This window comes from Bos indicus x Bos taurus, chromosome 27 (assembly GCF_003369695.1).
Source record: "Bos indicus x Bos taurus breed Angus x Brahman F1 hybrid chromosome 27, Bos_hybrid_MaternalHap_v2.0, whole genome shotgun sequence".
In the NCBI taxonomy this organism is placed as follows: Eukaryota; Metazoa; Chordata; class Mammalia; order Artiodactyla; family Bovidae; genus Bos; species Bos indicus x Bos taurus.
The window spans coordinates 15522197-15535429 of record NC_040102.1 but is presented as its reverse complement, the minus strand read 5'-3'; the positions used below and the strand labels follow the sequence as shown (position 1 = coordinate 15535429).

The following is a 13233-nucleotide window of genomic DNA, read 5'->3' as shown; positions in this document are numbered from 1 at the left end:
GAAATGCTGCATGAACACGTACTCTGTGGGTCTCCTCCCAGCTCCTCATGTGCTGACATCACACTGGTGGCTTTCCACCAGCGTGCTGGCAGTGTGGACACCAGAGGAACCACCAGATGCTGCAAGTCAGGGGTAAGAAAAACCCTACCCTCACAGAAACCAGCTGCTCACAAAGACCAGCAAACCACCTCCACCAGCCTTCACCACTCTTCACTACTCATAAATCACAAGTTCTTTTGTTCCCCCAATCATCTGTAAAAAAAATTTTTGCTTTCATTTTTTGTGCCACACTGCGTGGCGTGTGGGATCCTAGCTCCTCCGACCAGGGGTTGAACCCCCTGCAGTGGAAGGGTGGAGTCTTAACCACTGGACGGCAGGGAAGGTCTGTGAGCACCACGATATTTGTCTCTGTTTTGTTTTTTTAAAGAGACAGGCAGTACCCACAGATCTCAACCTACTCTCAAACCCTTCATGTTTAAAGTCCAAGAAGCTCCACCCCTGGCCTCTCTCCATCTGTCTCTCAGTCCTCTCCTCCCGAGACAAAGAGGCTTTTCACGTGATCACAGAGGAGGAGGAAATGGGCAAGTGCAGTGCTGCCCTCCCGTGCCCTTTCCTCTCAGGGGCATGTGTTCCTGCCTCCGGGGCGGCGGCAAGTGGACCACGCCCGCCAGGGATGAACAGGCACAAGGAGAGGGATTCCAGTCCGGCAGTGCTGGGCAGGAAAGAACGTCTAATTCTGAAACTCAGTTTTGGCCAGTGTGCTGCCCACATATGTAAACCACGTTCTCCATGATCCATCAGTAATAAAAGTGACACTGAGGTCTTCATTTGCCCTATGCCTTTACCGTAAGATGGACCAGATTTCAGGATGGACAGGACCATTGCTATTGCTGTTGTTGTTGTTCATTCGCTCAGTCATGTCTGACTCTTTGCAACGCCATGGACTGCAGCACACCAGGCTTCCCTGTCCTTCACTATCTCCCTGAGTTTGCTTAAACTCATGTCCATCGAGTCAGCTGTATCATCCACCGTCTCATCCTCTGTCGTCCCCTTCTCCCACCTTCAATCTTTCCCAGGATCAGGGTCTTTTCCAATGAGTCAGCTCTTCACATCAGATGGCCAAAGTATTGGAGCTTCAGCTTCAACAACTGTCCTTCCAATGAGCATTCAGGGTTGATTTCCTTTAGGATTGACTGGTTTGACTTCCATAATGTCCAAGGGACTCTCAAGAGTCTTCTACAGCACCATAGTTTGAAAGCATCAATTCTTCAGCGCTTAGCCTTCTTTATGGTCCAACTCTCACATCCGTACATGATTACTGGAAAAACCAAAGCGTTCACTGGATGGACCTGATCATGAGAGCTCCTCAAACCCTAAGATGAAATGCTGCATCCTCGCAGGCCTTAAGGAGCTGCCCAGTCTTCACAATGATATTAAGTCTATCTGCAAGCCTTGGTCTAGTGATTACAAACAATAACAATACTAGTACCAGCTAACGATTAGAAATAGGCAGGTCCTGGGTCAACTGCTTTACATAAACTGACTTGGGGTTCTGTCATTCGTAAAGCAGGGAACACTTACCGGCACCTAACCCAGCGCCAGAGCTGCTCCGAACACAAGCACATAACAGATCCTTTACTTTCAGCGACAGCATCAACTTCACACCAAAATCCCCCTTCTCATATCACATTTTAATTGCTGCCAACACTTAATCATCTTGCCTCCTAAATAAAAATAACTTGTGCCCTCGGATATGTTTAACTCCCACCTCAGTGCCCTCTGCTATTTCTCAGACACTAGAAGGAATTATATTCTCAAGTCAGTGTACTTTTATTTTCCATAAAACTGAAAGATCTTCCAGACACTTTTCATAGGCAGTCTCACATTTTAATGTGTGTTTAAAAACTAAATTTATATTCATTTATTCTTTTCATAAAGATGTGCCAGGCCTCTGTTTTACAATTTGCATTTCCATCTCCCTGTCCGCCCACACGAGCCTTCCTTAGCGGTTTACACATGCTCACTGATTTCTGATACGCTGCAATGGGTTGTCTTAAGTATGCTCGACTTCTTTTTTTTCTTGTTCCTCTATAACGTGACCCTATTTACTGCTCAAGATTCACATTTTCAGAATCCTGTTCAAAACACTAAACATTCAAATAATTTGAGTTCTTCTACACAGCAGCATGAGATTTTAAGAATTTTATTATTTTTAATATCTTATCTTCATGTGCAGATGTGCCTAAAATGATTCTGAGTTGAAAAATCCAATGCATTATGATAGCCAAAGAAAAAACAGTTAGAAACCCTTTCAGTAACCCATGCTAATGTTAGTCACGAGGTCTTCAGTTAATCCAGTTAGGCCCACTGCCTCTTGCTTTAGTAAAACTGAAAACACCACACCAATCTCAGTATGTGCTAGATAAAAGGTTTCCTTCTCTTCTCTAAGCTAAATAATCTTTAATTTTAACCTTTCATTTATTATTAGAATTTCCTCTCTATTTTTAGGTTCTCCACACTGCTCTCTAAATGAGGGTCAGAAATAAACAAATACAGAACTGAAAAATCTAATAAAGATCAGGCTGGTGGTAAACAAGATTATGGCAGTGACAGGCTGCTCTGATTGACTGTATTACTCCTCGTTTCTCTGGCGGTCTATCATTGTCTTAATAAGAGATAATGGCGCTTCTGATGGTTATCGCGTGGGTTATACCCACACCAGGGTCAGTGCCTGCCAAGCCCCACCAACAGTAGAATCATCTCCACGCCGGCAGGCAATCCCACAAGACTGGGGCCGTGTCTCACTGCTGTTCTCTGCCCGCCTGGCTGGCAGGTCACCCAGCTCTACAAATGGGGTGTGAAGTCAGACAGACCCGAGTTCAAATCCCAGCTCTGTTACTGATTAGCTTTGATCCAGGGCAAGTCGCTTTGCTCTCCTCAACCAAGCCATGAGCAACACGAACCTATTGTACACGGTGGTTATAAGGATCAGATGATTATCATAAAGAATCTTGCATTGCGCTGGATATACATTAGATTGTCAACAAATGGTAGCTTAAAACAAAAAGAGCTTTCCTTTCTTGAGCAATTGCTCGGCATCTCCTTAACCCTGGCGAATGTCCAGGCCAGGAAAGCACCTTCCCACTGCCTGTGTGGGAAGCAGTGCCGCTCTGCCTTACTCTAACCCACTGCACTTAGAACTGGGGCAAACACGCCTACCTGCCTATTCCGTGCCCATTCTTTAGTCTTCCCTAGTAATAGAACCCTCCATTTACAACTAAGCTTAAGGGTACCCAGAAAAGACTACTTGTTTTTGTCTCAGTTGTTTTGACCAACCCAACATAAACAAAAGTGTCATGTAGCAGCTTCTAGAAATATAAAAGACAAGACAATTTAAATTTAAAATTCAAATTTAAAAGACAAGACAATTTAAAACTTAAAAGACACGCAGTGCATGCGTGACCTATGCCACCATCTTTCCTGGCCTCCCTCCCACTTCCTGGGATGGGGATATGACGGCTGGCATCCTAGAGAACATCCTGACCATGAGGCCTCTGGAATACAGGAGGGCAGAGCAGTGAGCTAGGAGGAGCCTGGGTCCTTCTCAAGGACCTGGGTGCTCCAGACTTCTGTGTAAGGAAGAAAACACCCTCTGTTCTGTGACAAGTCGTCATTATTCTGTGGGTTTTCTAATTTTCAGCTGAATCTAAACCTAATATAATGTGGCACTAGTGGTAAAGAGCCTGCCTGCCAATGCAGGAGGCAGAGATGCAGGTTCAATCCCTGGGTCAGGACAATCCCCTGGAGAGGGCATGGCAGCCTACTCCGGTATTCTTGTCTGGAGAATTCCATTGTCAGAGGAGCCTGGCAGGCTACAATCCATAGAGTTGCAAAGAATCGGGCACGACTGAGGAGACTAAGCAAGCATGTACAACATAAGTACAGTATCTCCAAACTGTTCTTGCAGTTACACCAGTGGCTCTTAAGCAGGAACATTTTTGTCCCCAGAGGACACACGGCAATGTCCAGAGACGTTCTGGGCTGTCACAGCTCTGGGGGTGCTGCTGGCATTCGGTGGGTGGAGGCCAGGGGTGCTGCTTATGTTCTACACTAAGTTGAACAACCCCCACAACAAAGGATCATCCAGCTCCACGTGTCAGTTTTGCCAAGGCTGACAAACCTCAGGTTAAACACGCACGTCTCTCGGGAAGGTCAGGGGTAAGATGCCCTTTGCTCGTGACAGTAACCCTGGCAGAAGACTGAGGGGCCCGGATCAGTTAGTATCCCCCCTCAGAGTTACCATGCACCTCATACAGTATGAGTCGTTTTCAAAGAATCAGAATAGAATGAATTACATGACAAGACATCTGGCAAAAACTTCAGACTGGCAGCAGGTGAGAGGATATTACATTTAAAAGAGATACCACATTCTTGGGGTCTTAATCACACGTTATGATCCCCTAGGAAGTTGATGCCCGAGTTCCACTTCAGACCAGTTATAACAAAGTTCCCAGGGGTGAAGCCTAGGCATCTGTACTTTCCATGGAGGAGCAAATAATTTTCATTAGAGTAACTTTTCACAAATAACCTTAAGAATTTCAGAAGGCAGACAGCCCTGGATATGCCAGATTCCTGGACCACAACCTGCCTACTTGTTTACAAAAGGTTCCATCGGGGCCTTTCACTTATCCTTTGCTTAATGTTCACTTCAACGCCTGCTTTATCTTCAAAATAAAGGGACGTGCGGTCTTTTCTCTAGGGCTGTGACTGCCGCATTTCACAAGTGGGTGCATCTTAGCTCTGAATGAGACTCTCTGCCTTTCCTTGATGGTGGCCATCACCCCACCAGCCACTCCACCACTGGAATCTAATCAGCTGCCCTTTAACATCCTGCATCAACACGACATTCAGATTACTGGTTCCTGTTTTGTTAGCAGAGCTGTTTACTGCTCCTACTAGAAGACCCAGAAAATTCAAAATATTAACCCAGTCTAGCTCCCATATCCTCAGTTTGACATCTTGGAGGCTAGAGAAGAAGAACGAGGAAGTAGCCTCAAAGAGACAGTGGGATCTCAAGCTGTAATTTTTAAAAGTCTGGTTGATTCTAATATACAGCCAAGGGTGTGCCTGCTGGATGCACTTCTAGCTCTATAATCCTACCATGAAAACATCTCATGCCTACTCAGAAAAAAAGAAAACAAAGTTTTTTTTGTAGTTCTACTGCAGAACTGCAAATAGCACATTCAAGGATTTTTGCTGTTGTTTGTTTATTTTTAATGCATTCTAGTCTAGCAGAGCTGAGTGACTATTTCCTTTAGAAAATACTCATCTTTCTTCCAGGCTTCCCAAGTTATACAGTGGTAAAGAATCCCCCCGCCAAGCAGGAGATGAGGGTTTGATCCCTGGGTCGGGAAGATCCAAGAGAAAGAAATGGCAACTCATTCCAGTATTCTTGTCTGGGAAATCCCATGGACAGAAGAGCCTGGAGGGCTACAGTCCAAGGGGTCACAAAGAGTCAGACACGACTGAGCAACTAAGCACGCACATGTGCATCTTTTTTCAAATATGTATAAAACAAAGATGGCTTTACTTAGTCGAAATAAGATGCAATTCCTGCTTTAGGCAGCCTATCCCAAAATTTTACTGGGGGCAGTTTGAAGACAGGGACCTAAAATGCTAATAAAAGTCAGAGAGCAGAGTCCTCTAACTGTACAGGAAAAACAACAGGACAGTTGAGATTATGACTGAAGAAAGCAGCTCCATTTGTGCTGATGAGCCTCATCAATGTGGGTTTCAGACAGAAGTCTGATAAAAAGCAATTCCGTCTGTCAATACGAGTGGGCAGAGTTGACCCTTGAATAAGAGGGCAATATTTTTTTTTTTATCGGATGAACAATAAGTAGCTAAGTAACAAGATACTTTATGCCGCATCACCGCCTCTTTGAGCAGAAAGATCAATCCCTGCCATCGTAGAGTTGTTCCTGGAGCCTCTCCAGTACAAGAAGCAGAGGGTAAGAACTGGTCCTCAGGTCTGTGCCTCAGATACAGTGAACAGGGACAACCACCCCGAGGATGAAACACACCAGTGCCGCCTCAAGGAGAGCTGCCCAAGATGCCACGATACAGCAAAGCCCACGGAACTCTCCCGGTCACAGGTCAGGGAAGGAGACTGGACCCTCCTATGAAAGAGACTCCTGGGGTGCTATTTCCAATGTGTTTTCTCAAGACAATCAGTCAAGAACCCCTTTATTCCCCAAACTGGGCCTCTGTGTTTTCTAAGAAAAAAGAAAATCAACGCAAATGTTCTACGCTGTAATTTTAAACACACATCAGTTCCTTCCACTGCTTTCCCCAAGGACGCATCTGAGCAGCTACGCAGGTTCTAACAACTGATCGACTTTCTGTTATAACCTAATCATTTGAAAAACATGTACTTTGAACAAATGAACTCCACTACTAAGGGAGAAGCTCGATAAATTTTGTTGTTACTGATTAGGGAGATTTATGGACTTCCTTTATTTCTGCTTCCCTGACAACCACTTTTTTTTTTTTTTTTTAACCTAACCAGGCAGAGAAGGATAATTAGTAGCATTGTCATGCTATAATTAAAGACCAAATACCTGAGCTGCTTCAGGAACTCAACATCAGAGTTGCTGTTAATGAGCTTGATGAACTCTTCATAGGAAGGCGCGTACGTGTAGGCTCTCTTGTGATGTTCGTTCATGTGCTCCCTGCGCTCCAGCTGGGCGAGCAGCATCTGGTTAATGTAATCCGGGTTACTGAGCAGCTCCACCACCGGTTTCAAGACTGTAGGACAGAGAAGAGAGCAACACTGACAAGGCCTTCTCCTTCAGAGGAGTTGTGTTCATGCTTCTATAATTGAAACTGCACGTGGCAAACACTGTGAAACCACCCAAGTGGGCCACACAAGTGTGCACACACGTGCACACACGCAACACGCACATACACACGGACCCATCCCTCTGGGTCTGCTACCAGCTAAGGCTACAACCAAGTGGTCATTTTAACTAATGAGTTACATGGGAAAGAATGATGAAAGAAAGCCATTTAGAACCCAAGTGGTTAACAAAGCTATCAAAATTAAATACATTCATTCTTTTTTTCCTTTTATTTCCATTATAAGGCTCAACATGCTTCGTCTGCCAAAAGGTTGAAAGTTAACATTCTCCCAACTGGTGAAACAGACCTCAGGGAGGAAGTTGTGAGAAAGCCAATGATACCATGAAAGAGTCATCCTACAAACTTCAGGTTAAAAAGGTCGCCTTCTCTCTATGGTTGGCGGTTATCAGCTAATAGGCAGAGCTGGCTAATCCTGAGATAATAAATGAGACATTAAATCAATGCATCTAAACACAACATTCTTTGAGATTCTGCAGTAGGAAAAGTTTCTCTTTAGATGATATTTTCTTCCATTTTCTTATCCTAGCTAAGCATTTCCTTGGATACACTTTTTTCTAATAACCACATTATATTGTGGTGCAGCTCCTTTTTTATGTATTCTGAGTCACATATGTTGGTGGTGGTGCTGTGCTTAGTCGTGTCTGACTCTTTGCAACCCCATGGACTGTAGCACGCCAGGCTCTTCTGTCCATGGAATTCTCCGGGCAAGAACACTGCAGTGGGATGCCATTTCCGACTCCAGGGGATCTTCCTGACTTAGAGACTGAACCTCCATCTCTTGCACTTCCTGCATTGGCAGGTAGGTTCTTACCAATGCTCCACCTGTGAAGACCTAAGTCACATATAGTATTACCAATGAATAGTGCAGCAAAGGTATTTTAAATGAATGCATACTAGACCTTGAGTACAATATTCTTTTGTTTACGCATATAATGGATGCTACATTGTGAAGGGGATAAGGACTGGTTGCTGCTGCTGCTGCTAAGTCGCTTCAGTCGTGTCCAACTCTGTGCGACCCCACAGACAGCAGCCCGCCAGGCTCCCCCGTCCCTGGGATTCTCAAGGCAAGAACACTGGAGTGGGTTGCCATTTCCTTCTCCAATGCATGAAAGTGAAGTTGCTCAGTTGTGTCCAACTCTTAGCGACCCCATGGACTGCAGCCTACCAGGCTCCTTTGTCCATGGGATTTTCCAGGCGAAAGTACTGGAGTGGGGTGCCACTGCCTTCTCCGAAGGACTGGTTTTAAATGTCACTTGAAGAAGACGTCACTTGGCCCTATGTGATAAATTTTTTTTTTATATAACATATTGCCAAATACATAGTCCATTTTTTTAAATAATAGATAACCAGTCCTTATCTATTATTTAAAAAAATGGACTATGTATTTGGCAATATGTTATATAAAAAAACTTATCACATAGGGCCAAGTGACGTCTTCTTCAAGTGACATTTAAAACTTGATCTTTTGAAAATACTTTAATTCCCATACATCCCACAGTATACAAGCCGGTACAGGTATTATATAAAGTGTTCTCACACTCGTATGGAGCACGTTACTTTGCAGTAAGTATCGCATTAGTAATATCAATTAGTTATGAAAGTCTACCTTTTGTTGTCAGAATTTCTGCGAGCATTATGCGTAAGCTGAGAGACTGGACATTCTTCGAAGGAAGGAGACAGAGCACCAGAACCCGAGAACACGTCTGCAGAAATCTTACTTCATCATTTGAGTTCCTCAAGCAAGAATGCAACACAAAAGGCCTTGGCTGCTCTTCATGTCTGAAAAAATAAATACATGAACAGAGGGAAAAGGAAGGAAAGAAATTTCTAGAAACAATTTGGTCATGTACCATTAGGTTAAAAAAAAACTTCAAATGGGCAACACACTCAGTTTTAACAACTATGTTCACTCTTAGACTATCAATAGTCAATAATTTTCTCAACCACAGATTAATCTGGAAAAATGGGCTTTTGGGATTTCTAACCTTAAGTAGCATGAACGGTTATACAGAACTCCCAAATCGTAGCAACAACTACCCAGAAAGGGGTGAGTGTCTCTTTAATTAGATTTTAAAATCTTCTAGCTCTCTTTTTAAATGTCATCTAGAGTTTCCTTTAAAAAAAAAAAAATCTAACAAAGCATAAACCAGGGTCACCAGGTCCTGACAGCATCCTTCTGCCAGAGTCCTTACCGCAATTCCTAGTACTTACCTCTCGGTTCTCGTGCCTTGAGTAAGCAAAAGGACGTTAACCTTCCATACATTTCATATGTGCAGTATTACTTAATCTTCCCACCTACATCAAGAAGTGTATATTATCATCGCCATTTTACAGATGAGAATATTAAGGATCTGAATGATCAAGTGAACAGTCCAAAGTCACAGAGGTAATTAATGGTAGAAGTAATTCAAGTTCTGCTCTGACTCGCACATCCCCAACTCTTTAACACAAGCCAGAATTAGAGATTAAGATGAAAAGGAAAAAAAAAATTCAGAGATAAAGAGAAAAATATGTGAAGAAAAGCATTATTTTGTCCCTTAAACAGCATGCCTGGGCTTTGTGAGTAAAAAGAATACACAGACTGTAAAAAGGAGGCTATGAAATTAAAAATGCTATTGATTTAACAGCATAAAAACAATCATTTTTAAATTTCCCTGAAACATGCTAGAACAAGACAGATGGGGCAAAGAAAGAGGAAACAGGCAAGAATTAAGTGTGATCTGGATTGACTTAGAGCAGCCAACAGCATGTTGGCTGGGAAATAAACACAGGCTGACCGGAAAGCTGCCGCCACACAATTGCCCAACAGTCAACCAGAGGATGTGTTGCTTTTATTAATGCAATTTATTATTCTCTTGCCTGACTGTGGCCAATTCAACTGGGTGCCTCCTGGCCGCCACTGTCATTTTGCAGTCAATGGAAATCTGCACCCCAATGGCGATTTCCAGGGCGAAGGCACAGTTTATCTGGGGCAGGTGAGTGCAGAGATAACCACAGAACCTAGATGCATTTCTGCCCAGTCTCATTGTGTGATGTGTAGAAGGTGATGCACAATCAGATATTAGATCCCCAGCATTCACCTCCAAGGCACCACCATCTATATGCAAAACACCAGTGACCTACTGGCACTTTTCCAAATATTCATAATCTCAGAGAACAGTGATAGAGTTCCTTCCTTTAATAAGAATCATCAACTAGACCTTCTAGGCACAGCCCAGACACCAATAAATCTATCCTTGGCACAAGAAAACTGGAGGTCCAAACAGAAGGCACTTCTAAAATGCAATCAAGTCTCTGTTTCTATTATTCTGATGCTTACTCATAATATCTTTATATAATCCACAAAGGCAGTCATTTCGCAAGCTGGTAAATAAATGTCTCAATGAAAAATATATTCTCATGTTGAAATCAGATAATCATAAGAACACTCCATTTCTCTAACCACTTGCTCTTCTCCCAAACCTAAATTCATCAGTCTTCTAACTGGAATAAAACAATGATCTAAAAATACTGTCCTTTATTGAGCCATAATTTAAATACCTTAAAATGAGCTTCCACTGATAATAGTATCCACCAGACAGAACTAGGGAGCGCTTTATGGAGCGGATGCCGTAGCCGATCAAGTGCTGCACGGGGCTCAGAACACTCAGAAGGAGAGGTTGAAGCTTCTGAGACTCCAGCGAGGTGACCCTTATAACTTCCTCATCGGTTCACATACCCCCTCCTTACTGGAAGTTACTTTCTCTAAAAACAATGGTTTTCAAAGGGTGGTCTGCAGGCTCCCGTGTGTCCCCCAGACACTGTCAGGGGGTCTGTGAGGTCCAAACCCTATTCACAGCAACGAAATGATTCCACGTGTCTTGCCTGCTCTCACAAGTTGTAGTGGAGCTTCCCAGAGGCAACAGGCTGTGTGGTGACCTTGTCACTCTTGACGGTGAGTGGAAAGCATACTGTGCATTCTTACACTTAAAAAAAAAGTCTTAGTTTAATATCTGATATGATAAATATTGACAGATACGATGAGTGCTGAGCTGGTAAATGTTTAACAACTGGCTCTGCAAAGGGGAGAAAAGCTCCCATTTGGAGCATTTGCCCCATTTCACGGGGTCAGTACTCCCGCCGTGGCCAATTACAAAGTGACAAGTTAGTCCTCACTGACCTCAGGGTTGCTCCTGCGCCAGCACAAGCCAGCCCTGGGACCCGACGGCCGTAACCCACACAGACTAAAGCTCTTTCAGGTCCTCGACAACCTTCAAGAGCACAGGGCTATTCCTATACCAGGAAAACTGAAAACCACTGCTCCACAGTAAATTTTTCAAACTGTGGATTGGGACTCACAAAGAAGAAGATAAAATTTAATCTCAGATGCCATTTTTTAAATGGTAAAGAACAACAAAAAAAAAGAAAGTCAAAGTTATCATAAGTAATGAGCATTATTTGATGAAACTGGATCATAATATAAAAAGTATTCCCAACTCTCACAATACTGTTAACCCGCTATATTGTAATACAAAATAAAAAGTTTAACAAAATTTTTTAATGTATCCCCCGTTTTATTTTTAAAATCTGCAAAAAACGTGGACATGTACACACTGCTCTATTTAAAATGGATAACCAACAAGGACTTACTGTATAGCACAGGGAATTCTGCTCAATGTTATGTGGCAGTCTGGATGGGAGGGGAGTTTGGGGGAGAACAGATACATGTATATGCATGGCTGAGTCCCTTTGGTGCCCATCTGAAACTATCACAATACTGTCAATCGGCTATACTCCAATGCAAAATAATCAGTTTAAAAAAAAAAAAGTTTGCAAAAAACACTGGGGGCAGTGAGTGGAAAAGAATAGGCATATGGTGGCCCTGTGGATTCTGGCCTCGTGAACCTAAGCTGGGTGAGCGTGGGGAGAGAGATGACTCCTGGACAGCTGCTGTCTCACGACCCTGCTTAACAGCCAGGAGCCCCCACAACCTCACAGGCAGGGCAGCAAGTACTCGCAGACCAATCCACAAGACAGGGCTTCTTAAGGAAGGAGGAGAGCTACCACCTGCCCGAGGAGGATGCCTCTGCTTCCTCATCCCCTTACATATTTTGCAAATACTTTCTCTTCTCCCCTAAAATAGAGGCAGCGCTGTATCAGTGAGAAGAGGCCCCAGAAACTGCTGGGACCCTGCTCCTACTCCAACTGAGACTGTATCCAGTAGGCAGAAGCCTACTCGCTGCAGTGAGACTGCTCTTTATGGCCAGGTTAGAGGTGCTATGAGTCGTCACGCTCTCACTCAACAAGAGTGAGACAGACGTTTAGGATCCTATCAGCAAACCTAAGGGAATAACGATTTGTTATGAGCACCGAGGTCTTGTTGAAGTCTTCTTCCAAAGGCAGAGTCACCTCTCAGGCACGAACTTTTCCTGGCTAATAGTACAAAAGGCTGACAAGCCTGAGTACTGGCAATTTTCACATGAAAACACCTTCTCTAATCATGGCCTGCATGCTCCAATACGGAGTTCCTTTTAAAAATCAAGTTTTGGGATACTGTGATGCAACAGAGCTCTTAACACAGGACTCACAAAAAGAAACATGAACTTTATTTAAACTTTCTCGAAAACTGAAAACTCACTGACACTCTTCAGAGTGCATAACAACTATATTTAAATGTTCTGTTTCTAGGCACCTTTAACGCTACTAAATAAATTCATGATAGTGCTGGCTCTGTAAAATTAATCTCACTGCTTCAGCTATTTACAAAATCAAACAGGTCTATACAGTGGTTTTCTGGTAAAAAAAATTTTTTTATTTGCTCTATCAGAACATTATAATGATTCCCCACAATGTCAACATTTCCAGCCAAGGACCAAAAAGAGGATGAATATGCTAGAGTTCTGTCTAGACTCTGACCCCTTTTCTCAACAAGGAAAATACTTTAACGTGAGTAAAGGGAGGAGAGGCTGTTCCCACTGTAACAGCTACCTGCCACTCGCCGCCTTCAGGTCACAGAAGTGAGTGAGCAAAGCTCGCACGACATCGTTGCAGACGACTTTGACCATGTCCACGTGGCTCAGCCGGTGGCGCAGCTGCCTGGCGACTTCCCAGAAGTCCTCGGACAGCAGGTGGTAGAGCTGGCCCTCGTCTCTGCTGAGGTTTCCATACCAGGACAGGATGTAGTCTCTGTAGCTGTAGTCAAACACTACCAGGAAGAGAAAGGCCACGCGTCAAACGCGGGCAAGGGCCGCAGACACTGAGAGAGCGCTCCTGCTGTCTGCTGCTACTTAACAGTCGCTTTAAAATATAAAGAGTGGAGAGCAAAACAAGGGA

At 43.7% G+C, this 13233-nt stretch overlaps 1 protein-coding gene across 4 annotated transcripts in view; it reads right to left on the bottom strand.

The window, feature by feature from the left end:
- The window catches only part of SNX25 (sorting nexin 25), a 91801-nt gene that overhangs the window by 50907 nt on the left and 27661 nt on the right, over positions 1-13233 (bottom strand). For all 4 annotated transcript variants that reach the window (XR_003509051.1, XM_027529997.1, XM_027529996.1 and 1 more), the window contains exons 3-5: positions 12889-13105; positions 8528-8700; positions 6621-6807 (exon numbers count right to left, since the gene is read on the bottom strand). Coding sequence is in view for 3 of the 4 variants with exons in the window: in XM_027529997.1 (XP_027385798.1) it covers positions 6621-6807; positions 8528-8700; positions 12889-13105 (577 nt within the window). In the remaining variant the exon portion in view is untranslated. The remainder of the gene's footprint in view (positions 1-6620; positions 6808-8527; positions 8701-12888; positions 13106-13233) is intronic.